General features: G+C 41.6%; 2 protein-coding genes across 11 annotated transcripts in view; one reads left to right on the plus strand and one right to left on the minus strand.

Moving 5' to 3' along the window:
• The window catches only part of ZNF569 (zinc finger protein 569), a 59,939-nt gene extending 51,857 nt beyond the window's left edge, over nucleotides 1–8,082 (minus strand). For 3 of the 7 annotated variants that reach the window (XM_055369224.2, XM_055369222.2, XM_019015866.4), the window contains exons 1-2: nucleotides 6,089–7,181; nucleotides 4,314–4,474 (exon numbers count right to left, since the gene is read on the minus strand). The gene's annotated coding sequence lies outside the window, so the exon portion shown is untranslated. Of the gene's footprint in view, nucleotides 1–4,313; nucleotides 4,475–5,743; nucleotides 5,810–6,088; nucleotides 7,182–7,988 lie in introns of those variants that run through there. The other 4 variants (XM_019015865.4, XM_019015867.4, XM_004060634.5 and 1 more) reach the window with 4 other exon arrangements.
• Nucleotides 8,083–8,091: 9 nt separating this feature from the next.
• On the plus strand, nucleotides 8,092–27,675 carry LOC101130137 (zinc finger protein 570). Of its 4 annotated transcripts, none has more exons than XM_031004161.3 (5): nucleotides 8,095–8,565; nucleotides 9,312–9,395; nucleotides 14,912–15,038; nucleotides 15,370–15,465; nucleotides 22,906–27,675. In XM_031004161.3, exons 2-5 carry the CDS (start codon nucleotides 9,363–9,365, stop codon nucleotides 24,258–24,260), a joined length of 1,611 nt encoding a protein of 536 aa, XP_030860021.1. In that variant the 5' UTR covers nucleotides 8,095–8,565; nucleotides 9,312–9,362; the 3' UTR covers nucleotides 24,261–27,675. The 4 variants fall into 4 exon arrangements, with proteins under 4 accessions (XP_018871419.1, XP_030860021.1, XP_018871418.1 ...); XM_019015873.3 differs by lacking the exon at nucleotides 8,095–8,565 and adding an exon at nucleotides 8,579–8,663; XM_019015874.4 differs by lacking the exon at nucleotides 9,312–9,395 and having other exon boundaries at nucleotides 8,092–8,565.
• Nucleotide 27,676: the final 1 nt, after the last annotated feature.

The following is a 27,676-nucleotide window of genomic DNA, read 5'->3' on the forward strand; positions in this document are numbered from 1 at the left end:
GATAATAATAAAAACAACCCACTAGGAGATGCCAGGGAACCACTCCAATAACTCAAAATCATATAAAGGGAAATAATCCATTTATTCTGCCTTTTCTGTACAAACTGTACCTAAGGGTGAACAAAGAGTTGACGAGGAAAATTTTTTCTTTAGGAAAATATTCTAGCTAGTAAACGAAGTAATGACAGAATTAGAATATCGCCATTTTGTAGCCCTTACTGAAATAATGGGTCTAGTTAGTAATCATCCATGTTTTCTAAAACCAGTATAGTGGTAAGAAGAACTGTTCTATTTTTAAAACATATGAAAAATATCCTCTTTTTTTTTTTTTTGACAGAGTCTCACTCTGTCAGGCTGGAGTACAATGGCATGATCTTGGCTCACTGCAACTTCCGCCTCCTGGGTTCAAGCGATTCTCCTGCCTCAGGCTCCAGAGTAGCTGGGACTACAGGTGTGCGCCATCATGCCCAGTGAATTTTTGTATTTTTAGTAGAGACAGGGTTTCACCATGTTGGTCAGGATGGTCTTGATCTCTTGATCTCGCAATCTGCCCACTATGGCCTCCCAAAGTGCTGGGATTACAGGCATGAGCCACCGTGCCCAGCCCATCCTTCTATGTCTCACCTTACTTCCTCTAATATTACAACCCAATAGTCCTTCAACCCTGTCAGGAGCTTCCATTCCTTGATTCTACTGTCCTTCACTCTCTTTCTATCCTCACTTTTCCACTTACCTAGCCTAAAATCCACAGTCAAAACAACAATCAATTATTTTGCCAACTTAAGACTCTTCTTGCCTCTCTCTCACATTATTCCTCTTTGCTTCATGAAACCAACATTCTGGTTAAATCCAAATCTCCCCCTAGCCTGTCTGGCTGCAACTATGCGGAAGAACACTGCAGGAGAAAAATCACACAGCTATACAGAATAGGCTCACTTTAAATTCATAAATACTAACATTAAGTGGGTCTTTGATAGTGCCCGAAAATCATAATTTCTCTATTCTCTGTCCCAATCTCTGTGATTTTTTTTCCCCTGCTCTTCTCAAACTCTAGCACGTCCTCCACCAATCTCACTCTCATTTGAGTCTCTTGCTAGGTACTTCACTATAAAGTTAAAACAATCATAAGAGAAGGCTTACAAGTTCTCACCAACACATCTGCCCATCTACTTGTATCTGTGCCTGGGTACTTCTCCCTCTCTCCTGTTATTGCCGTGGTCAAGCTCCAAGCTCAGCCAAACTCTGCCACTAGATCTCATTTGCTCTGGCTACTTAAGGACATTTTTATATTATCTGCTTTCTCTCCTGTATTGTAGTTTCTCTCTCTACTGGATCATTTCAATCAGTATATAAACAGAATGTGTACCTCTTAACTCCAGCTACCATTCCATTTCACTTCTTCCATTTAGAAAAAAAAAAAAAAAAGTCTTCAAGAGTTGTCTAGACTTGATATCTCCAACGTTTTCTTTTCCAGTTCTCTCTTTGGCCTAAAATTCCACGGACACTGCTTTCAGGGTCCCTAATAAGTGAATTTCATGTTGCCAAATTCCATGCTTCTTTCTCACTCCTCATTTTATGTGGCACCCGACACAGTTCTTGTTAAAACACATTCTTCCCTTGGTTTCCAGAATATCACACTCACCTAGTTTTCCTTCAACGTTTCAAGCTAGTCCCCATCAGTCTCTTTTGCTAATTCCTCCTTACTTCCCAGAGTTTGTTATGTTGGAGTGACTCAGAGATCAGTCATTTGCCTCTACCTTTCTCTATCTATCCTACCGTCTAAGTGACCTCATTCAGTCTCGTGTTAAATACCATTTATATGCTGATAATTCCCAAATATATGTCTCCATCCTAGATCTTAGATCTCCCTTTTGTCTCTCTTTTTGAATTTCATACTTGTATATCCAACTGCCAACTTGATATCTCCACTTGAATGTCTAATGGGCATTCTCACATTTCACATACTATATTCCAAACTGAAATCTCACTACATTCCAAGTCAGTTTTTCCTACATTGTTCCCCTTCTCAGTTAATGACACACCCATTCAAGTTACTCATAAAAACAGTATTGTGTCACCTTGTCTCATTCACACTCTACCTCAGTTTGTCAGCAAATCACAGCAGCTCTACCTTTAAATTATATCTAGTACATGACTACTTCTTAGCATTTTTACTACTCTGGTCCAGATCACCAATATCTTTTCCCTAAAGTACTACAATACAGTCATGTGCTGCGTAACAATGTTTCAGCCAACAACAGATCACATATACAACAGTGGTCCTATAAGACTTTAATGAAGCTAAAAAATTCCTATCACCTAGTGACATCATAGCCATCATAACATCGTAACACAATGCATTACACACGTAACCTAGGTTTATATAAGTACACTCTATGATGTTTGTGGTGATGCTAGTGTCAACACCCCTACTGCACTGATAGTGGTATAAAAGTATAGCACATACAGTTGTGTATGGTATTAGTATTTGATAATATTATTGATTATTGATCATGTGTATAGTACATACTTGACAATAATAATAAATGACTGTTACTGCTTTATGTATTTACTATACTATACTTTTTATTGTTAGAGTATATCCCTACTTAAAAAAAAGTAAACTATAAATTAGCCTCAAGCAGGTCCTTCCAGACGTATTCCAGAAGACATTATTATCACAGGAGATGATAACAATGCATGTTTATTGTTCCATGCATGTTCCATGCATGTTTATTGCCCCTGAAGACCTTCCAGTGGAACAAGATGTGAAGGTGGAAGACAGTGATATTGATGATTCTGACCCTGTGTAAGCCTAGGCTAATATGTTTGTGTCTTAGTTTTCAGCAAAGAAGTTTCAAAAGTTAAAACATTTTTAATAGAAAAAAGCTTATAAAGATATAAAGAAAATCTTTTTATACAGCTATACAATGTGTTTTAAGTTAAGTATTATTATAAAAGAGTAAAAAAGTTTAAAAAATTTAAAGTTCATGAAGTAAAAGAGTTACAGTAAGCTGAGGTTAATTTATTACTGAAAAAAGAAAAATGTTTTTATAAATTTAGTGTAGCCTAAGTGTACGGTGTTTATAGTCAACAGTAGTGTACACTAACGTCCTAACCCTTCATATTCACTTACTACCACACACGCACAAAAAAAATATATATATATAGGTATACCAATTTTAATCGTATTTATTTATTTATTTTTGAGACGGAGTCTCACTCTGTTGCCCAGGATGGAGTACAGTGGCGCAATCTCAGCTCAATGCAAGCTCCGCCTCCCGGGTTCAAGCAATTCTCCTGCCTCAGCCTCTCAAGTAGCTGGGACTACAGGCGTGTGCTACCACGCCTGGCTAATTTTTTGTATTTTTAGTAGAGATGGGGTTTCACTGTGTTAGCCAGGATGGTCTCGATCTCCTGACCTCGTGATCCGCCCACCTCGGCCTCCCAAACTGCTGGGATTCCACCGCGCCTGGCCCATTTTTAATCTTTTTATACTGCATTTTCACTGTATCTTTTCTGTGTTTAGATATGTTTAGATACACAAAGTCTTACCACTGTGTTACAGTTGCCTATGGTAGTCAGTACAGTAACATGCTGTACAGGTCTGTAGCCTGGGAACAATAGGCTGTGCCATATAGCCTAGGTTTGCAGGAGGCTATACCACCTAGGTTGTGTAAGTATACTCCATGATGTTCATACAAGGTCAAAATTGTCTAACCATGCATTTTTCAGAATGTATCCCCATCATTAAGCAACACAATTGTAGCTTCCTAATTGGTCTCTGTGCTTCTTCCCTTGACCTCCCTGCTCTTTCCTCATTCGTCCTCCCATAGGCCATTCTCATCAGAGCAGCCAAAGCTGTCTTCTTAAATTGTAAGCAGATAGTATCACTTCCACGCTCAAAAACCCTCCAGCAGCTTCCCATCTCACTCAGAGGAAAAGCCAAAATTAATACTACGGGCCATAAAGCCCAATTTGATCTGCCCTCCTCCCATCCACTTACCTTTCTTCTCTTCTCTCCCACTACTCTCCCCTTCAATTATTCTATTTTAGCCTCTTCATTAACAGGCATGTTGCCACTTCAGAGCCTTTACAACTGCTGTTCCCTCTGCCTGGAATAACTTTTCTCACTTACGCATAAATAGCTCCTTTACTTCCTTCATATCTTTTTTACTACCTTTTCAGGATGCCTTCCCTGGCGAGCCCATCTAAAACTCAGACTCCTATCTCTAGTTCTAAATATCCTCTCATTTCACATTTTTTCTTAGTATTCTTCACCATTTAAAATACTTCATACTTAATTTACTTACCTTGTTTATTATCCAGCCCACAAAAATGTAAGTACCATGATAGTAGGGGGTTTGTCTCTTGTTCACTGCTATATCCCAAGCACCTAGGATTGTGCCTGTTACACAGACAGCCTTCAATAAATGAGTCTATGAATGAATGAATCCTTAATATATGAAGAACTCTGGAAAAGAAATTTGAAAACAGAACACTACTTTAGAAAACATATAATTTACAAAAGATTTTTTTAAATGCTTGACTTCAATAAGTAATGAAACAATTGTTTTAGAGCAAATTAATTTATATCCATGAGGTTAACAAAGATTACTACTATTTAGAATATCCATTGTTATCAACAGTGTATGAGGATATAAGCAGTCTTATACTATGCCAATAATACTGCAGATTATTGGAACTTTACAGAATAATTGGATAGGTTCTGGGAACCTTTAATAAAAGCATACATTTTAACCTATCAATTCTACTTTTAGGAGTCTGCTCCCCCTCCAAAAAAATTTAGAAAAGTATATTTAAACACGTGCCAAATAGTTGCTGATAAACACAGTTTATAATTTCAAGAAGCTACAGAGAACTAAATCACCCATCAACAGGGTAAACGTATACCATGAAATACTTTAAAATGATGGCATAATTTGTGATTGTTTAAATGGAAAGATACTAATCATATATTGTTAAATAAGAAAGGTTGGTTACAGAGCTGTATGTATAGTGTGACTGCAATTTTGAAGCCATTATGCACACATATAGAACATATGAATGTATACGTATGTATTCACAAAGGCGGGGGTGAAAAGATGGAAAGTAAATTTTGACAGTAGTTGCATGGCTTGTAGAACTATGAATGATTTTTGTTCTTCGAGCTTTTCTGTATTTTTCTCCACCCCACTCCACTCCCCAAATGGGGTGGAGTAGGGAAGGAGGAGAATGAGTTTAGTAAGTACACAAAACAACGTAGCTAATACACGAAAATAAAATTAAAAATAAATAAATATTAAAGTGTTGGGGATATCGATGTTTCATATAAAAACATATTTCCGGCCAGACGCGGTGGCTTACGACTGTAATCTCAGCACTTTGGGAGGCCGAGGCGGGTGGATCACCTGAGGTCAGTTGTTCGAGACCAGCCTGACCCACATGGAGAAACCCCGTCTCTACTAAAAATACAAAATTAGCCAGGCGTGGTGGTGTGCGCCTGTAATCCCAGCTACTCGGGAGGCTGAGGGAGGAGAATCGCTTCTTCCCGGGAGCCGGAGGTTGCGGTGAGCCAAGATCGCGCCATTGCCCTCCAGCAGCCTGGGCAACGAGAGCGAAACTCCATCTCAAAAACAAAACAAAAACGAAAAAAACGTATTTCCAATGACCAAAGCTAAAGACATGCAGCGCTGGCACAAACGCCAAGTCTCACACATCTACACCCACAAGCACACCCTACCTTGTATCCACAGTTTTTCATTCATTCAAGATCCCACTGTCATGCACGTTTGCACGCAGGTTCATACTGAAAGATAAAAGGGAAAGCGCCTCCACGAAATCCGCTTACGGACACGATCCCGGGGCCACACTCAGCCAGACAAATGTCTGGCAAATGACAGTCACTTCACGCCAGACTCTCACAGTCCTTCACACGCCACTCCCACTGCCTCACGGAACCACAAGCACAGGCATCGCCCCGCCCGGCGTCCTCCTCCAAAGATTGGGGCACCAGGTCCGCGGGCCCCCACTCCCACCCAGCACAAAGAGTCCGGCGCTCAGAGCTAGCGGTTTCCCGAGGACTCACCACCGAGCCCGCGGACACAGGCCCCGATTCCACACTTAACGATGCCAAAGTGGTACAGCCGGCGCGGGCTGGGACAGAGGCCGCACTGAGGCCGGCGCTGTCGGTGGCTGAGAGCGCCACAAGTCTCGGTCCGTTACACCAGGGGCGACGCTTCCCAGAGGCCCCCGCGGCTCACCCGGGCGGGACTGGCTTCACTGCGCGTCCTGAGAAGCAGACCACGGTGTTCCAGGGCTCACAGCTCCGCGCAGGGGAGCTCAGCCTAGGTTTTGCACGAGCGGCCTCCCGCGAGCCCAGCTCTGAGAGATTGGGAGCGCAACTTGGTGCTGAGAAGAATCGAATCGTTCCGCTGCTTCCTGCGCCGAACTACATTTCCCAGAGGCCTTCGCGGCCCTACTTCCCCCGACCCCACCTGCAAAAAGGCACTTCCTTCTTACAGTCGGCTGGAGCTGCAGGTTCGCAAGGTCCGTGAAGGAAGCCCGGCTCAGTCTGTTTAGTTCCGTCTTTTTGGGTCTCTACCTGAGGCTAGAATACAGCGGGGTGAAGGTGGTGAGAGCTCCAGGGCCAGTGAAGGCCGGGTCAGCTGGAGCCTTAAGGTCCTGACAGCGGCTAGAAGAGGAAGGAGTGACGTAGTGTGACTGTATGTGTGAAACTTCGGCCATGGAATTTGGAGTGGGGTTTCCAGGGCGAGAGACCCTGTCCAGTGACATCTGAGGTCGTGCGAATATGCGACCTTTTGTGTGACCACGGTCGCGTTTTATATTCTCGTGGCTGTTTGATTCTGACCTTGCAGTTTTGTCAGAGACAATGTGCATGTATTTGTTCTTTCTGGACTTCTCGATTGTGAGTGTGACAGTGTTATTCGATTTCATGACCCGGGATCGTGAGCGAAAAGTAGTGTGGCCAGACCGCCTGACTTCTAAACAGACTTGGCCTTACTAGCTGTGTCATCTCAGACTAGGTACTTAACTTCTCTATGCCTTTCGTTGTTTTTGTTTTTTGTTTTTTGTTTTTTTTGAGGCAGAGCCTCACTTTGTTGCCCAGGCTGGAGAGTGCAGCGGCGCGATGTTGGCTCACTGCAGCCTCGAACTCCCGGGCTCAAGCGATTCTCTGCCTCGGCCTTCCGAGTAACTGGGACCACAATCAAGGGACACCCCGCCCGGCTGATTTCTGTTTGTTTGTTAGTAGAGATGAGGTCTCGCTATGTTGCCCAGGCTGCTCTCGAACTCCTGAGCTCAAGCGATCCTCCCGCCTGGGCCTCAAAAAGTGCTGGGATTACAGGCATGAGCCGCACGGGGCCGGTCTTAATACCTTTAATAAAGAGACAATAGGCCGGACGCGGTGGCTCACGCCTGTGATCCCAGCACTTTGGGTGGGCAAAGCGGACGGATCATTTGAGGTCACGAGGTTTTTGTTTGTTTGTTTTTTAAGACGGAGTCTTGCTCTGTCCCTCAGGCTGGAGTGCAGTGGCGCGATCTCGGCTCACTGCAACCTCCGCCTCCTTTCGCCTCCCAGGTTCAGGCAATTTTCCTGCCTCAGCCTCCTGAGTAGCTGGGACTTAAGGCGCGTGCCACCACGCCCGGCTAATTTTTTTGTATTTTTAGTAGAGACGGGGTTTCACCATGTTGGTCAGGCTGGTCTCGAACTCCTGACCTCGTGATCTGCCCACCTTGGCCTTCCAAAGTGCTGGGATTACAGGCGTGAGCCACCGTGCCAGGCTGAGGGTAGCGGGTGGGAGGCTGCCAGGAGTGTAGTGCGCTTGCGCAGTTTACCACCCTGCACACCCCCCCCCCCTCCACCCCGCTCCCCTCCCAACTTTTTTCGGGTATCCAGCACAATTCTAGGAATTCGCCTCCCACCCATTTTGAGTAGACGCGCCACTAGCGCGTTCCCACGCACAAACCTTTTCCCTGCGGCCAACCTGCGGTTCTCAACTCCCCGCCCTGGTTGCTAAGGGAGGCACGCGGAGCGCTTGTGCCTGCGCACTTCCACACCAGCCCGTGTAGTGTGACGCTGGGCCCCGTCCCTATGACCGGGCCAGGCTCGGAGCTGCAGGGAATCCGGACTTTCGGGCTCTCTGGAAGGCCGGGGAGAGGCCAGTGTGGGAGGACCTGGTGGGGAGGAGGCCGTGTTACAAACCCTGCGCGGAGCTGCACCGCTGCTGCCAGACACTGCGACGCCGTGACCTTTTCTACTCCGGACTACGTTTCCCAGCGGACCCCGCGGGAGTTGGGCCGGCGGCCCCTTTGTGTCCTCCGGGGGCGGAGGCAGCTGAGGCGCTTCTTTCCGGGCCCGTAGGGGCTGGGTTCCATCCAACTGAGGGTAGCGGTGAGACCCGAGTGCAGATTCCCCGAGCCTTCGGGGCAGGAAGGGGATCTTCCACCAGTTCTGTTCTGCAGGTCGGGAGTGGGCTGAGGAGTGGCGTGTGGGTCTCCGGAAGCTCGTCCCAGGCCATCTGTGTGACTCCGGTGCGAGTGGAGGTTGGTACCGTTCAGTGCGAGGCTGTCACCCCGTGTGCCTGTCCACGTCCTGTGTGACTGGGTGCGAGGAAGTCAATGGCACCGTGGAATGTGAGGCTGTGAGTTGAGGCGGGAGCGGGCGACTGTTCGCTGCACCTTGTTGGGCCGATACCCGCGGCCTCTTTGTGACTGGGTTGTGAGATTGTCGCTTGTGATAGATACCCTGGTGTCTGAGCCTTGCCGGTATGGGAAACGGTGCCCGTGTGAGGCAGTCCATACCCATGGCCTCTGACTGTGGCGTGGGTAAGACGGTGGTTGGCACTGTAGTTTTTCAGACTCTGATTATGTGGGGGATTGAGTGAGAGACTGTGTGCCACGGAGAGGCTTTTAAAGCCAGCCCAAGTCATATCAATGTGCCACCAAGTTTCAGAATCACTGATTTATTGGAGAGGAGGATTGTGGGGTCAGGTCCTCTTTCATTTGATCTTGGTGCTCTTATTTGTTAGTTCTGTGTCTTTATGTGAAAACTTACATTCCTCTGAGTCTGTATTTGTAAAGCCTAGAACATCTGTTGTTAACCTAAGGAATTGGGAAATGATTTAGGCATCAGTTAAATTGTATGCAAACAAATTCCTAGGTCTCCATTATGCTCTCTCTATTGGAGGGAAGGTTGCAAGAGGAGGAAAGAGAATCGTAAAAAGTCTAGACTGGTGATTCTGGATGCTGCAAGAAAAGTCTAGTTTCTCATGTTCTTTTCCCCATCTCAGTCATCTGAGGCCACTGCTATTTCCCAAGAGAAGAGCCAGGAGGAAGAAAGAATGGCTGTTGGGCTTCTTAAAGCCATGTACCAGGTGTGTTGGTGTTTTCTCGATTTCCTGAATACCTCTCTGCTTTTCAAAACAAGCAGGTACTAATTTTCCTTCTGCTGAAACGTTTCTGGGTAACCAGTCATGTCCCTTATCAACACTCTCCATTGGATTCCCATCTTATTCAAGATAAACGCGTAAGTCCTTGTCTTGACCTGCAGGGCCCTGCATAATCTGGTCCCTGACTGTCCCTCTGACTTCATCTAATTTTTCTCATCCTGTCTTTAACTCAGTCACTCAGTTCCAGCAACACTAGCTTCCTTGTAATGTGGTGAGTACATTCTTATTTATTCTTTTTTTTTTTTTTTTTTTTTTTTTGAGACAGAGTCTCACTCTGTTGCCAGGTTGGAGTGCAGTGGCTCAATATGGCTCACGGCAACATCCACCTCCTGGGTTCAAACGATTCTCCTGCCTCAGACTCCTGAGTAGCTGGGACGATAGGTGTGCGCCATCACGCCCAGCTAATTTTTGTATTTTTAGTAGAGACGGGGTTTCACCATGTTGGCCAGGATGGTCTGAAACTCCAGACCTCAGGTGATCCACCTGCCTCGGCCTCCCAGAGTGCTGGGATTACAGGCGTGAGCTACCATGCCTGGCCAGTGAGTACATTTTTTTTTTTTTTTTTTTTTTTTTTTTTTTTTTTTTTTGTTGAGACGGAGTCTTGCTCTGTCTCCAGGCTGGAGTACAGTGGCACGATCTAGGCTCACTGCAAGCTCCACCTCCCAGGTTCACACCATTCTCCTGCCTCAGCCTCCCAAGTAGCTGGGACTACAGGCGCCCACCACCACGCCTGGCTAATTTTTTGTATTTTTAGTAGAGACGGGATTTCACCATGCTGGCCAGGATGGTCTCGATCTCCTGACCTCGTGATCCGCCCGCCTTGGCCTCCCAAAGTGCTGGGATTACAGGCGTGAGCCACCGCACCCAGCCACTGCACCCAGCCACTGCACCCATGCATTCTTAATGCATGGCCTTGCACTTGCTATTCTCTCTGCCTGGGATACTGTTCCCTCAGATACGGATACAGACCAACTTCCTCACTCTAGTCTCTAACCAAACAACGTTCATTCATTCTAATTTTTAGTAAGCACCCATTACCACTGGGTGTCGCAGGTCTTAGTCCCTCATCCTGTTCTCTACACTTACTACCCTGGTGATCTCATCCTGTCTCATAGCCTCAAATACCATGTATATGCCAACAACTACCAAATTGTGTACAGCCCAGACCTCTCTCTTGAACTCTAGACTTGTATACCTGACTGCCTACATCTTCATTTGGTTGCATAAGAGATATGTCAAATGCAAACATCTTACAAATGGAGTGAAATGAGCCATTGGTAGTTTTGGAACATGAGTGACATGAACTGATTTTCATTTTGGTAGCATCACTCTGGTTGCTACTGAGAGTAAACTGAATGGGACAAGGATAGAATTAGGAAACTCATCTAGGAAACTCTTAACGTACTTCCCTGGCTCCATTGCTTAAGCTAAACATCTTCTATCAGGAAATTAGAGACTTCAAAATACATCCAGAATCAGACTACTATTTTTTTTTTTTTTTGAGATGGAGTCTCACTCTGTCACCCAGGCTGGAGTGCAGTGGCACAATCTCAACTCTCTGCAACCTATGCCTCTCCCTGCTTCAAGCGATTCTCTTGACTCAGCCTCCTGAGTACAGGCACGTGCCACCATGCCCAGCTAATTTTTGTATTTTTAGTAGTGACAGGGTTTCACCATGTTGGCCAGGATGGTCTCTATCTCTTGACCTTGTGATCCGCCTGCCTCGGCCTACCAAAGGCTGGGATTACAGGCGTGAGCCATCGCACCCGGCCCAGAGTACTTTTTACTATCACCACTGCTTCCATTATGTTCTGAACCATCATCTCTCACCTGTGTTACTGTGGTACTCTCCTAACTTCTCTCTCTGCCTCCACTCTTGTTCTCTTTTAGTCTGTTCTCAATGGAGCAGCCAAAGTGATCTTGTTAAATACATAAGTTGTATGATGTCATTATTTATAGGCGGGGGTGGGTGGAAATAATAGAAAGCATAGACAACTCTTTCAAAAAGTTTAGCTATAAGAGAAGGAGAGCCTGGGCACGGTGACTCACGCCTATAATCCCAGCACTTTGGAGACCGAGGTGGGCGCATCACCTGAGGTCGGGAGTTCGAGACCAGTCAGACCAACATGCAGAAACCCCATCTCTACTAAAAACACAAAAAATTAACCGGGCGTAGTTGCGCATGCCTGTAATCCCAGCTACTCAGGAGGCTGAGGCAGGAGAATCGCTTGAACCTGGGAGGTGGAGGTTGTGGTGAGCTGAGATGGTGCCATGGCACTCCAGCCTGGGCAACAAGAGTGAAACTTTGTCTCAAAAAAAAAAAAAAAAGGAAGGAAAGAAATGGGTGGTAACTGAAGGAGAAAGTCATAACTGACAAAGTTTCAGAAAGATGGATATATGTTGGCAGGCTGATGTTAAAGATTCAGTAGAAAGGGAAATTTGAAGATGAATGGAGAAAAAGGAATTGCTGGAACAATGTGCTTAAGTAGGTGAGAGGAGCGAAGTGTTTGGCCTTTTCTAGAAAAGTGGGTTGTTCAGTTATAGGAATAAGGGCATGTTAGGGTGTACAAGCACAGGTGCAGGTGGATGTGTAGATGTGGTGGGAGTTTGTGGGAATTATCTTTCAATGGGTTTTGTTTTCTCAGAGAAAAAGTAAGATTATCAGCTGAGAGTGAGCATGGGGAAGGAGATCTTGAAGGTGTGAGGCGAGAGGGGACAGTATCAAATGGTTATTTAGCAGAGTGAAGGGATGAATGGACTAGGGAAATGTATCATGCAGCATTTCCGCCCACTTGAGGTTAAGTGATCATGAATTTAAAGTGAGACTGCTTAGCATGGTTGGTATGATTTTCTCTAGCAGAGTTCAGCTATGCAGGATACAGGCACAGAGTAGGCAGAAAAATGGCTGTGGTTTAACCAAGTGAGTACAGTTAAGTGAGAGAGGGGCAGAGAAGACAAGGGCATATGCAGGGGGTGATTATAACAGGTGGTTGTGCTGGGAAGTGAGGGTACTCGGGGATGAGGAACAGTGAAAAAGTGGCAAAAAGTGGTAAGATCAGTGAATTGTACTTCTCCAGAATTTGATTTCTGGTGGAGTCAAATAACTATCCAGTTTGGGGTATCATAGGGCAACAGTTGAGGTATAGGAGGTAGAAGTCAGAGTGGGATAATTGAGGTTATGAAGGGTTTGGTACTGACTGGTACTGACAAGGTCTGGGTTATGACCATGGGAATGAATGACTGTAGAAGGGTAGAGGATGAGACTATTCCAGGAGAGAGGGGTCAGAGAACTAAGAGGCGAGGTTGTCGGGAGTATTATTTATGTGGATATCGAAGTGACCAAAGAATGATAGGAATGGCATTGAAGAGAGTAACAGTGAGTCAGGTGCTGAAGAATTTAAGAACTGACAGAGAACTGGTGTCTATCAGAAATTAGTAGATATATATCACAAGGAGGGATTGTGATTGACATATCCTAATTTCATGAGGCTTAAAACTAGATGTCTTTTAGGGAGGAGGAAATGGTTTGGAAATAAGAGCAAAGAGGTGACCTACCTCACCTTCAGGTGCTGTGGTACAAGGAATGTGGGGAATAAAACATTCATCAGTGACAAGGCATCAGGGGAAGTTGTTCTCTCAGCTGGAAGCCATGTTTCTTTAACAGCAGAAAGAAAACAGGAAAAAGTGGGAACTGTAGTTTTGCTTCAGACTGGTTTAATGATAATTGTGAATGGATTTTGAAACCAAGTATTTGTTAGGGGTCAAATATTTTAAGATCAGAATTTAAGCTCCTATGTTGACATAGAAATTATTTTTGTTGACTATCAAGAATCAGTGGAAAATATGTATGTCATATATAAATATTTATACATTTATTATATGTATTTATATAAGCTAAGGAAAACATTTTAGGAAGCATTGTTAGCAGGAGCAGAGAGGGAGAGATTTACCTACTTCCTGTAATTAAGTAAGAAAAAAGGTGACCGAGCATTGAACTTGAAGAATTTTGCTTCTGTAGAGATAGTTTCTTTTGTTTTGTTTTGTTTTTGAGACAAAGTCTTGCTGTGTTGCCCAGGCTGGAGTGCAGTGGCCCAATCTCAGCTCACCGCAACCTCTGCCTCCTGGATTCAAGCGATTCTCCTGCCTCAGCCTCCCAAGTACCGGGGATTATAGGTGCGCACCACTATGCCCAGCTAATTTTTGTATTTTTAGTAGAGACAGCGTTTTACCATGTTGGCCAGGCTGTTCTGGAACTCCTTTCCTCAAGTGATCCACCTGCCTCGGCCTCCCAAGTGCTGGGATTACAGGTGTGAGCCATCTCACCCAGCCTAGAGACAGTTTCTTTAACTGTAACAAAATTGTGTCAAATGCAAAAGGTTGCATTGACAGGTTCACATCTTTTAATTTTGTAAAAAATTAAATTAATACATACACATATAATGTATGTTTGTTTCATCAGCAAGTGGTCACATTATAGAAACCTGGAATCCAGTGGCATCACAGCAGCATTAAGTTTTTTTTGTTTTGTTTTGTTTTGTTTTTGAGATGGAGTCTCGCCCTGCCGCCCAGGCTGTAATGCAGTGGCACAATCTTGGCTCACTGCAACCTCCGCCTCCTGGGTTCAAGCGATTCTCCTGCCTCAGCCTCTGGAGTAGCTGGGACTACAGGCATGTGCCACCACACCTGGCTAATTTTTGTATTTTTAGTAGAGACAGTGTTTCACCATGTTGGCCAGGCTGGTCTCAAACTCCTAAACTCAGGTGATCCACCCGTCTTGGCCTCCCAAAGTGCTGGGATTACAGGCGTGAGCCCAGCTCAGTGTCAAGTTTTTAAGAACTTTCTCTAACCCCTGTAGGCAGAAGCAATATTATGAGTAGAACACCCATTTCTTTACACAAAATTTTGGGAACTCTGGATTAAAGTATTTGAATTTTAATGGAATTGATGCTCTGCTCTGCTTGGTCTAGCACAGTTTTCAGAGATACAGTGAATACTTTCTGGTATTGTTTTTGATCCCTTTCTAGCTTCTTGAAATTTTCTTCAAACCACTCATTGATTAATTCAACTGAGTCAGAATTTGAATACTTCACATGTGCCAGGTTCTATTCTGTACCTGGGGATAAAGCAGTGACCAAAGCCAAAACATACTCTGCCCTCATGGAGCTTAAATTTTAGTTGAGGAGGGTGAAGAACAGGCAATGAATAAAATAATTAAGTGCAGTGGAGAAAAATAAAGGAGGGTGAGGAAATAGGGAATTGGGGTGGAAGCAATGCTATTTTATACTGGAATAATCTGAGATATACAAAGGCCCTGAGTACAAATATGATAACATGGTTACATATTTGAGGATGTAATATCAGAGAGAGCCCAGTGTGCCTAGGGCAGAGGAAATGAGGTGAATATGGTAAGAGATAAGGTTCTTCCATTTATTTCATTTCAGGAGTTGGTGACCTTCAGAGATGTGGCTGTAGACTTCTCCCAAGAGGAATGGGATTGTCTGGATTCTTCTCAAAGACATCTGTACAGTAATGTGATGCTAGAGAACTACAGGATCTTGGTATCACTGGGTAAGGATATCTTCTTGCAAAACTGAGCTTCTGCTCAAAAGGGGCTCTTTGCTACCACTATTGTGAATTTTTGGATAATATCTGCAAAATTTGGCTGAATGTCTGCTGCCTATGCCAAACAAATGGCTTAGTGTTTGTGGATTTGGCAGTGAACATATTCTTGGCCTATGCCTGAAGCTTCATCTTCCTTATCCTTCTAATACATGTCCTTTACACATTTCTCTTTTTGCTTACTGTAAACTCCCTTTTCCCTGATGAGCTAAGGATTGAATGTGAGTTCTGGAATATCCACAGCATGACAAAATTCTACTTTTTTTTTTCATATTTGCAGGACTTTGCTTTTCCAAACCAAGTGTGATATTATTGTTGGAACAAGGAAAAGCACCCTGGATGGTGAAGAGAGAGCTGACAAAAGGCTTGTGCTCAGGTTAGTGAAGAGGAAATTGGCAAAAATCTTTGCACGTGACAGCTCAGCTTGACTCAAAGGTATCACGTCTTCACTCTTCAGGCTTCCAAATTCTTCTCAAATGTTCTAGGTTTTCATAAAAATTTGGGGCCATTTAGGATGTTCTCCCACATTTGTTATTTTTAATTATTTCCCTTCTCTTACTTTCCTATCTCCTTTCTAATAAGTCCCATCCCCTCTCAGTTTCATAAGCCTCTCAGTCTTTAAAAAATCTTGTAGTAGTCTTATAAACTTTTTTTTTTTTTTTGTGACAGAGTCTCGCTCTGTCACCCAGGCTGGAGTACAGTGGTGCAGTCTCGGCTCACTGCAAGCTCCGCCTCCCGGGTTCAAGCAATTGTCCTGATTCAGCCTTCCCAGGAGCTGGAATTACAGGCACATGCCACCACGCCCAGCTAATTTTTGTATTTCTAGTAGAGACAGGGTTTCTCCATGTTAGGCTGGTCTCAAACTCCTGACCTCACATGATCTGCCTGCCTCAGCCTTCCAAAGTCCTGGCATTACAGGCATGAACCACTGCGCCTGGCCTCTTATAAATTTTTGAGCTCTACAGAGCATCAGAAGTGTAGGCAGCCTTGGGGACTGAGTCCTCAACCTGAGGGATCTGATGCTATCTCCAGGTAGACAGTATCAAAATAGAGCTAAGGTAGAGGACACCCACTGCAGAATTCATTGCTTGCTTGTTGGTGGAGAGAAATCCCCACATTCAGTCACAGAAGCCTTCTGTGTTTATTGTGGTGCGAGAGAAGAGGAAAAACAGGTTGCATGTGTGATTTTTCCTACGGTGCTCATTGTGGGGGAGGTTGTCGTGTGTGTGTGTGTGTGTGTGTGTGTGTGTGTGTGTATCTGTAACTTTTTTTTTTTTTTGAGACAGAGTCTCGCTCTGTTGCCCAGGCTGGAGTGCAGTGGCATGATCTCGGCTCACTGCAACCTCTGCCTCCTGGGTTCAAGTGATTCTCCTGCCTCAGCCTCCCCAGTAACTGGAACTACAGGCACCCACCACCACGCCTGGCTAATTTTTTTGTATTTTTAGTAGAGACGAGGTTTCACCATGTTGGCCAGGCTGGTCTCCAACTCCTGATCTCAGGTGATCCGCCAGCCTCAGCCTTCCAAAGTGCTGGGATTACAGACGTGAGCCACTGCACCCAGCCTGTAGCTTATGTTTTTGATACTTTAAGAAACCTTTCTATGTTCTGAGTTCATATAGATATCTGAAAATAGTCTTTTAAAGATTGTCCTTTTATATGTAGGTCCATAATCCAATTGGAACTTATTTTTGAGGATTATTTTAAATAAGAATTTAATTTCTGTATCTTATGGAAAACCAAAGGTCCCAGATATTTTTTGAATAAATGCTCCCTCTGCCTGTTTTTCTGAATGTTACCTCTTAATATACCAAGTTTTAGTCTATATATGGGTTTGACTTTAAGCTTTATTCAATTTCATTGATCTGTTTCCTTATACCAGTACCATACTGTCTTAATAAAAATAGTTTATTAGAAGGATAATTATCTGCTAGGGAAAATCTCTACAGCTTGTTTAAGTTCTTTAGAATTTCTTGTTTGCCCTTTGGACATCAATATAAAGTTTAGGGTCAACTTGTAAATTTCTATCAGAAAACAACAAAATGCTGTTAACTTTTGATTCAAATTTTAACTTTTGATTCAAATTTTATTTATTCTGTAATCAATTCTGGAAATTTTAAAAATTCATTAACATGGTATAGCTCTCCATTTATTTAGGTTTTTTCACTTTTTTCAGTGTTTTATAATTTTCTCCAAAAAAGGCTTTGCACATTTTCTGTTAGATTAATTGTAAACATTAAACATATTAGTTTTGTTGCTGTGTTAAATGTTATCTATATTTTCTGTTTGTTGCTCATATATAGAAATGAAATTAACTTTGTATGCATTGGCCTTATATCCAGCAACCTTGCCAATCTCTCCTGTTAATAATATTTTTAGATATGTTTGGATTTTATGTATGAGTAGACATATTTGTGAATAATGGTAGTTTCTTCATTTTCAATTCTTATACCTTAATTTCTTTTTCTGTTGCCTTTGTTGTATCTCCAGTATAATATGAATCGAAGTAGTGATAACAGGCATTCTTGTCCACTTCCGGTCTTAATAAGAATACTTTAGCATTTTGTTTTTTAATAATTTTGATGTTTAAAAGTTTTTGGTACATACCCTTTCATTCCTGTTTGCTAGAGTTTCATTGTGGAAAACTTTTGAGTTTTAACAAATGTTTTTCTCCATCTGTGGGTGATTTTACCTCTTAATAGGTTTTAGTTTTTCACATCTTAATGTGGTAAATTACATACATTTTCAAATGTTGAACCAACATTGCATTCCCAAGTTAAACCCATCTTTATATCTTTTCCACTTTTTGCTAGTTGCTGTTTGCCAATATTTTGTTTAGGTGTTTTGCATTTGTATTTATTAGTGAATTTGATCTTCAGTTTTCCTTTCTTGTCAGATTTAGGAATCAAGGTTGATTAGTCTCGTAAATTCTCTTTTTCTTCTTTAGAAACATTTGTGTAAAATAAAAATTATTTGTTTTTTGAATGTTTGGTAGAACTTTGTTCATTTTGGCTTGGAATTTTTATTGTTAAAAGAATTTAAACTAATCATTCAATTTGATATGTTCTAAAATTCTAGGTTTTCTATTTCTCCTAGAGGCAATTAGGGTATTTTTTTCTAAATATTTTTAGTTTTGATGTAAGTTTTCAAACTTATTAGATGAAGTTGTCCATTATTTTTCTGGTTCTCAATGATTTCTTGATCCGTGAATTATTTAGAAGTTTGAAATTGAAGGCTTTTGTTTGGTACTTGTTTAATTGTATGACGGTTAGAGAATGGGATCTCTTCAATATACATTTATTGAAAGTATTTTGAGACTTGCTTTATTTCTTAGGGCTAGTTTTGGTAAATATTCTTTGTGTCCTTGAAAATAATATGTATTTTCTGGTTGTTGAATACAGTGTTTGATATTTGCTCATTAGGTTAAGCTCATTAACTGTGCTGGTCAAATCTTCTGTGTCCTTATGAATTTTAAAAAAATGTCTTTGAGCCATCAATTACTGGGAGACATGTTAAAGAAACTTCTACTCTGGTGGTAAATACATAAATTTTTTTCTTGTAATTGTAACAGCAGTTTTTTTTTATATTTTGAAGGTATTTCATTTGGTCATATGTTTTTAGAATGTTTTATTTTTCTAGTGAATTCTTATATTATTGTTACTCTCTTTAATTCTAGTGACTATCTGATTAAGCAAAAAGAATTCACTTAATATTGTTATAGCTATATTTGCCTTTTGTTAATATTTACTTGATGTAGTTTTTTCCTACTCCTTTATTCTCTGGCTTGCTATGTGTTTCTCTTATAAGCAGTATTTGGATAAACATTTTTTAAAATCCAGTCTGATAACCTTTATCTTTTAACCAAATGATGGTGGTCAGTTAAATTTTTTGGTACTATTAATAGATTTGGATTTATTTTCCACTATCTCACTCTCTTTTATAAATTGTGCCTTTTCAAATTTTTCTTATTTCTTGGTTTTTCTCCATCTCCTAATTTGAATGTTTTACAATCTATTTCTATTCTGTACTGGTTACCTTAGAAAATCTAACATTTATAGTCACCTTAACAAAACCTAAAATTAATTCTAATCTTTATATTTGACCACTAAAAATAGAAGAACGTAGCCAGGCACGGTGGCTCGCGCCTGTAATCCCAGCACTTTGGGAGGCCGAGGCGGGTGGATCACGAGGTCAAGAAATCGAGACCAGCCTGGCTAACATGGTGAAACCCCGTCTCTACTAAAAATACAAAAATTAGCTGGGCGTGGTGGCATGCACCTGCAGTCCCAGCTACTTGGGAGGCTGAGGCAGGAGAATCGCTTGAACCCAGGAGGTGGAGGTTGCAGTGAACCAAGATCGTGCCACTGCACTCCAGCCTGGGCAACAAGAGCAAAACTCCATCTCAAAAAAACAAAACAAAACAAAACAAAACAAAACACCAAGAACCTTAGACTGTCTTAACTTCACTTACCCTCATTTCAGTTATTCCTTGTTTTTCTTAAATTATTATTTTGCTTTATGAAGTTGTATAATAGACCATTATTATACTTATTTAATTTAGACCATATTATATTTAGTGTTGTTTAGATTTATCCACTTTTGGCTAGGTGTGGTGGCTTATGGCTGTAATCCCAGCACTTTGGGAGGCCAAGGCAGGTGCATCACTTGAGTCTAGGAGTTTGAGACCAGCCTGGGCAACATGGTGAAACCCCGTCTCTACAAAATGCAAAAATTAGCTGGGTATGGGGTGTGTGCCTGTAGTTCCATTTACTTGGGAGGCTGAGGTGGGAGGGTCGCCTGAGCCCAGGAGTTCAAGGTACAGTGAGCTGAGAACGTGCCACTACACTACCGCCTAGGTGACAGAGCAAGGCTCTGTCTCAAAAAAAAAAAAAAAAAAAAAATTATCGGTTTGTCATTTTCCCTGTTCACCATTCTGTCCCAGAACTTTTTCCTGAAGTAACTTCTTTATAAATATTTATATACTATTCATATCAACTTTTATTGTTGTTATTGTTTTGTTCATTTATATGATAGTTTTGCTGCCATGCATAGAAGAAGCTTTCTCTGTCAGTCATAGATTGACAGATTTTTTTTTTTTTTTTGAGATGGAGTCTTGCACTGTCACCCGGGCTGGAGTGCAGTGGTGCAATCTCAGCTCACCGCAACCTCCCCAACCCGCGTTCAAGCAATTCTCCTGCCTCAGCCTCCCGAGTAGCTGGGATTACAGGGCGTGCCCCACGCCTGGCTAATTTTTTGTATTTTTAGTAGAGATGGGGGTTTCACTATGTTGGCCAGGCTGGTCTCAAACTCCTGAGCTCGTGATCTGCCCGCCTCAGCCTCCCAAAGTGCTGGGATTACAGGCGTGAGCCATTGTGCCTGGTGACAGATTATTTTTATGAGTGCTTTAAAGATACCATTCCATGCTTTTCTGGCTTCTGTTCTTGCTTTTGAGAAGTCAGTTTTCATTAATATATTCTTCCTTGCAACTTTTAAGAACTTTCTTCTTCTTGCCCTGGTTATTCTGTATTTTCAATGTGATGTATCTAGATGTAAATTTCAGCTGCTGTAGTTGGGATTTATTGTGATTTTTTTTATCTGACCATTAATGGACTCTGGGTAATTATCAGCTATTATCTCTTCACATATTGTCACTTTCCCATTCTCTGTGTTTATTTTTCTTAAAACTCCAGTTACATGTGCCTAAGACCAAACTCACCAGGGATAAATTGATGCTCCCAGCTTCAGTTCCACCTTACTTACTTGAAAGTGCCTTCTACAGTCTGTTTGACCTCTGAGAATTTACCTTAATTTCTTGCCAGCTTGGTAATGCAGCTAAAAGAAAGTTTTTCTATTTCTACAAAATTGTAAGCTTTTTTGTACCAGGAAGATTTGTCATTATAACTAGTCTGCTGTATTGCCAGACTACTTTAGGTACCTCATATAAGTGGAATCATACAGTATTTGTCCTTTTGTGACTGGCTTATTTCACTTACTGTAATGTCCTCAAGTTATACCTGTATTATAGCATATGTCAGAATTTCCTCCTCGTTTAAGGCTGAATAATCTATTGTATGTATATACCACATTTTGTGGTGATTTCATGGAATAGCAACCAGCTATTACTTCTCTACTCAAACCACTTCAATGGGTCTCCATCTGTGTTAGGCCATTGCACTGCTATAATGAAATATAATACCTGAGACTGGGTAATTTCTACGAAAAGTGGTTTAACTGGCTGTCAATTCTGCAGGCTGTACAGGAAGCATAGCGGCATCTTCCTCCGAGGAGGTCTCAGGAAGCTTCCAATTATGGCAGAAGGTGAACAGAGAGCAGGCACATCACTTGGCAAAAGCCAGGAGTGCATGAGAGATGGGGGAGGGGCCACACACTTTTAAAGGACCAGATCTCATGAGAATTCACTATCATGACACTACCAACAGGACGATACTAAACCATTCATGAGGACTCCACCCCCGTGATCCGGTCACCTCCCATCAGGCCCCATCTCCAACATTGGGGATTACATTTCAACACGAGATTTGGATGGAGCTGTATTACCATCTGTTACGGTTTGGCTCTGGGTCCCCATCCAAATCTCATCTTGAATTGTAATCCTGATGTGTTAAGGGAGGGACCTGGTGGGAAGTGATTGGATCTTGGGGGCAGTTTACCTCATGCTGTTCTCATGATAGTGAGGAAGTTCTCATGAGACCTGATGGTTTTAAAGTGGCAGTTTCCCTGCTTTCTCTCTCTCTCTCTCTCTCTCTCTCTCTCTCTCTCTCTCTCTCTCTCTCTCTCTCTCCCCCCTCCCCCCCTTTCTCCCTCTCTCTGTCTCTCCTGCCACCTTGTAAAGAAGGTGCATGCTTCCCCTTCATCTTCTGCCATGATTGTAAGTTTCCCGAGGCCTTCTCAGCCATGCAGAACTGTGAGTCAATTAAATTACCCAGTCTCAGGTAGTGTCTTTATAGCAACGTGAAAATGTTCTAATACACTGTCCCTCTCAGAGTAAAAGCCAAATTCTTTAGAAGGCCTGTGAAGCTTAAATAATCTCATTACCTTTTACCTCCTGACTTTATATCCTACTACTCACTCTATAGCCACACTGGCCTTCTTAATATTCCCCAGACATACTAAACATGCTTCTAGTTTTGGGCCTTTGAACCAGCTGCTGCCTCTTCCCTGAATGCTTTTTCCCCAGAGACTTGAATGACTGACTGACTTTTTCACTTTCTTCAAATCTTTGCTTAAATGTTAACTTGTTAATCATTCCTAGCTCTAATTTCATCAGTACCCATGACGTCCCCTACCCTGATTTTCTTTCTCTGAAGCACTTAGTATCTTCTAACATAAAATGAAATTTACTTATTTATCACTTATTTTCTGTCTCTTCTAAGAAAATAACATCCCTGAAGGTAAAGATCTTTGTTTTGTGATATTAAAAGCATCAGAACAGTATCTGGCAAAAGGTAAATATTTGTTCAGTGAATGTTCTTGAATGAAGCAGCTAAAAGGATGGAGACTATTTCAGTGTCTATTTTATGAATACAGGCATAAAATTGTAACCAACTCTGACCACATCTCTAATTTCTTCCTGCCCTGAGATTTACTGATTTTTCTTTTATAATTCTAATCATTCCTTCTTAGGTTTCTGTATGACCTATTTTCAGTTTCTCTTCTTGTACACTTCAGAACTGCAAAAGCCAATGTTCCTGTGGGTTTTGCTATTTAATTCACATATTTTACTTTACAGGTGTACTTTATTAAATGTACTTTCTGATACTCAATAGAGGAGACATTTTTTCTTATTATTACTTTTCAGGCTGGGAGCCTATATGTGAGACTGAAGAATTAACCCCAAAGCAGGACTTTTATGAAGAACATCAATCCCAGAAGATAATAGAAACACTTACAAGCTATAACCTTGAATACTCCAGTTTGAGAGAAGAGTGGAAATGTGAGGGCTGTTTTGAAAGGCAACCAGGGAATCAGAAGGCGTGTTTCAAGGAAGAGATAATCACTCATGAAGAACCCCTTGTTGATGAAAGAGAACAAGAATATAAATCTTGGGGAAGTTTTCATCAGAACCCGCTGCTTTGTACACAAAAGATAATCCCCAAAGAGGAGAAAGTACATAAACATGACACACAAAAGAGAAGCTTTAAAAAAAATTTAATGGCTATTAAGCCCAAGAGTGTCTGTGCAGAGAAGAAACTTTTGAAATGTAATGACTGTGAAAAAGTCTTCAGCCAGAGTTCATCCCTTACTCTTCATCAAAGAATTCATACTGGAGAGAAACCCTATAAATGTATAGAGTGTGGAAAAGCCTTCAGCCAGAGATCAAATCTTGTTCAACATCAGAGGATTCATACTGGAGAAAAACCCTATGAATGTAAGGAATGTAGGAAAGCCTTCAGTCAGAATGCACACCTAGTTCAACATCTGCGAGTTCATACTGGAGAAAAACCTTACGAATGTAAGGTATGTCGAAAAGCCTTCAGCCAGTTTGCCTACCTTGCTCAACATCAGAGAGTTCATACAGGAGAGAAACCCTATGAATGTATCGAATGTGGGAAAGCATTTAGCAACAGATCATCCATTGCTCAACACCAGAGAGTTCATACAGGAGAGAAACCCTATGAATGTAATGTCTGTGGGAAAGCATTTAGCCTTCGTGCATACCTTACTGTACATCAGAGAATACATACTGGAGAGAGACCCTATGAATGTAAGGAATGTGGGAAGGCCTTTAGCCAGAATTCACACCTTGCTCAACATCAGAGAATTCATACTGGAGAAAAACCTTATAAGTGTCAGGAATGTAGGAAAGCATTCAGCCAGATTGCCTACCTTGCTCAGCATCAAAGAGTTCATACTGGAGAGAAACCCTATGAATGTATCGAATGTGGGAAGGCTTTTAGCAATGACTCGTCCCTTACTCAACATCAGCGAGTTCATACTGGAGAGAAACCTTATGAATGTACTGTTTGTGGAAAGGCTTTTAGTTACTGTGGATCCCTTGCCCAACATCAGAGAATTCATACTGGAGAGAGACCCTATGAATGTAAGGAATGCAAAAAAACCTTCAGGCAGCATGCACACCTTGCTCATCACCAGAGAATTCACATTGGGGAGTCACTCTCACCACCCAACCCAGTCAATCACCAAGTCCTATAGATCCTGAGTCCTAAATGTTTCTAGAATTTATACTGTTTTTTATCTTTAATGTTGTCACCTTGGTCTGATTCATCTCACTCTGATTACTAATATAGCTTTCAAACAGGTCTTCCTGTATTTATTTTTGCTACCTTTAAATCCATTTCCCACAATGCACTCAAACAGATCTTTTTTTTGTTTTTTTTCTTTTTGAGACAATGTCTTGCTGTGTTGCCCAGGCTGGAGTGCAGTGGGACGATCTCAGCTCACTGCAACCTCTGACTCCCAGCCTCCGCCTCCAGGGTTCAAGCAATTCTCATGCCTCAGCCTCCCGAGTAGCTGGGACTATAGACATGCACCACCATGCCTGGCTAATTTTTGTATTTTTTAGTAGAGATGGGGTTTTGCCATGTTGGCCAGGCTGGTCTTGAACTCCTGATCTCAAGTGATCTGTCTGTCTCGGCCTCCCAAAGTGCTGGGATTACAGGCATGAGCCACCACGCCCAGCCTCAAAGTGTTCTTTTTAAAGAATAAGAAAACACATATGGGCCGGGTGTGATGGCTCATGCCTGTAATCGCAGCGCTTTGGGAGGCCAAGGCAGGGAGATCACCCAAGGTCAGGAGTTTGAGACCAGCCAGACTAACATGGCAAAACTCCATCTCTGCTAAAAATACAAAATTAGCCGGGCGTGGTGGTGCACGCTTGTAATCCCAGCTACTCTGGAGGCTGAGGCAGGAGCATCGCTTGAACCCGGGAGGCAGAGGTTGCAGTGAGCCGAGAAGGCGCCATTGCACTCCAACCTGGGCAACAAGAGTGCAACTCCGTCTCAAAATAAAAAGAAAAGAAGAGAAAAGAAAACACATGTTACTATCTCCAGTTAAAACTTTTTTTTTTTTTGCTTGTTATTGTTCTTAGACTAATATTCACAGCCTTTAAAATTGTCTGCAAGGCTTTTGTTATTTGGTTCTTACACACCATTCAGCCTTGTTTTATTCCAGTCTTCTTCTTTGGGCACTAGGCACTTCCCAGGACTAAGAGCTTAGATTCTGGAAAATCATAGCTCCAACACTACTATGGCATTGCGTGACGTTGAGCAATTTGCTTATCTAAACCTCAGGGTTTTCTTTAAATCTTAAAATAGGAATAATATAGGATACTGTACTGTAGAAATGTAAGTATTAAGTGAAATAGTGTCTGTTGTAGATTGATGCATATTAAATGAGAAATTTGCATGTAAAATACTTCATATAGTCTGTCAAATATAGCAGATATTCAATAAATGATAATAGCTAACATGTATTGAGTGCCCACTACACATCAGGCACTGTCTTACATACTCTACATATATTAACTCATCTACTCCTCACAAAACAAGATTCCTTATTGGACAAAGTGGAGCATTCCTGCAAAACACCAGTTCAGAATTTGGAAAATCTAAAAATGTTAGAACATAAATGGCAGTCTTTGTACTGTAGCTTAGTAGTTGTTATAAACTCAGGTAGTGGAACTATAACATTGACAGCCAGTTTTAGGAAGTTTCTAAAGATAATGAATTGGATAAGCCAATTAAGAAAAATAGAATTCACTGGGAAGAATGCAGAACCTACATTTAAATAAAGGAAGGAATAGAAATGGTCACAATTAACCAAAAGAAATCAATAAACATAGAAATTCATGTGATCCCCTTAAATAGGCACCACACCCTGGCCAGGAGCAGTGGCTCATTCCTGTAATCCCAGCACTTTGGGAGGCCGAGGTGGGTGGATTATGAGGTCAGGAGTTCGAGACCAGCCTGCCTAACATGGTGAAACCCCATCTCTACTAAAAATACAACAGTTAGCCAGGTGTGGTGGCGCACGCCTGTAATCCCAGCTACTCAGGAGGCTGAGGCAGGAGAATTGCTTGAACCCAGGAGACAGAGGTTGCAGTGAGCTGAGATCGTGCTACTGCACCCCAGCCTGGGCAATACAGCAAGACTCCATCTCAAAAAAAAAAAAAAAAAAAAAAAAGCACTACCCCCAGCTAATTGTATGGTTAAATTCAGGTAATTTAGAAGGCATGTAAAGTGTTCCATCCTATAGAAAAATGTAAAGTTTTAAAATTATTTATCCAGTGGTTGCAAAATTGAAATCAAAAGGGGATTAAGGGAAGAAAACAACAGATAGATACACAAATAATATAGGCATTCATTCTGTTAATATTGAGTAATTACTATTTGTCAGACACTGTTTTAGGTATGAGGAAATGACAGTGAGCAATACAAAGGCCACATTCTCATGGAGTAAAATTCCAGAGGTGGAGACATGTAATTAATACTTAAATATAAAACAGTAGATTTTCTAAACGCATAAAACGGAAAAGTAACAAGAAAATAAATCAAGGAGCATTATATAGCCTAGACTGCAGAGACTCAATATAATAAAGTTGGCGATTCTTCCTAATTATCAAATTTACTGCAATTCCAGCCAAAATGTTTCAGTGGTTTTTTTTGTTTGTTTGTTTTTGGTTTTGTTTTGCCCTTTAGCTTCACAGGTTTGTTCTGAAATTTATGAGGTATAAATTCTTAAGAGCAGCAAGAAAAATATCGAATCTATTTGTAGAAACTGCATATGATGATGGTTCATACCAGTAGAGAAAGATTGGATTTGGGGTTATTACTAGTAGTAAGGGGATTCACTAGTAGTAAGGGAAATGCAAAATAAAATCACAATGAACTATTTCAAAATCCTCACATTGGCAAAAGCATTAGAGTGCCAATTACTGGAAAGATGTGGAGCAATAGGAACACTCATACGGTGCTATTGGAAGTAGTTGTGTTTAGCATAATTTGGCAATGTCTAGTAAAGTTGAAGATGTGAATAGTCTTTGACCCAGCAATTCCATGTTTAAACCTCTACATAGTCTCTCCTCGTGTTTCAAGGAGATACATATGATGGTCCATTGCAGAACTGTGAGAATGAGAAGTTGAAAGCAATCTAACCATTAGGTTAAATACAAGATAGAATGCAAACTAAAATGAATAATAGAGATATTTCTGTCAACATGGGTAAACCTCAAAAATAGTATTAATGAAATTGAACTACAGAGTATTTTGTATAATACAGTATAACGTACAATTTCAAAACATGCAAATTAGTGTTATGTATTTTCTTTCATGGCTAAATACTATATAAAAAGAATCTAAAAGAATTCATAAAATAATCATCAGATTCAGAACAGTGGTGACCTGCAGGGAGAAAGACAACTGAGATTGGGGAAAGGATGCAAATGAAAATACCTTTATTTATTTCTTTTAAAAATAAGCAAATACTGTATAGCCAATTCTTAAAATTTGATAAAGCTGGCTGTGAGTATATGAGTCAGTTCTTACTCTCTGTATCTTTCTGTATATTTAAACTATTTCATAATGCAAAAAAATAAAGAATATTTAAATGAT

Source organism: Gorilla gorilla, chromosome 20, assembly GCF_029281585.2.
Source record: "Gorilla gorilla gorilla isolate KB3781 chromosome 20, NHGRI_mGorGor1-v2.1_pri, whole genome shotgun sequence".
Taxonomy (NCBI): domain Eukaryota; kingdom Metazoa; phylum Chordata; class Mammalia; order Primates; family Hominidae; genus Gorilla; species Gorilla gorilla.

Excerpts from the sequence above, each read along its gene's own strand:
- LOC101130137 (XM_031004161.3), top strand. The coding sequence starts at position 9,363 with ATGGCTGTTGGGCTTCTTAAAGCCATGTACCAG. Across the intron at positions 9,396-14,911 it reads TTCTTAAAGCCATGTACCAG|GAGTTGGTGACCTTCAGAGA; the intron begins GTGTGTTGGTGT and ends ATTTCATTTCAG. Across the intron at positions 15,466-22,905 it reads GACAAAAGGCTTGTGCTCAG|GCTGGGAGCCTATATGTGAG; the intron begins GTTAGTGAAGAG and ends ATTACTTTTCAG.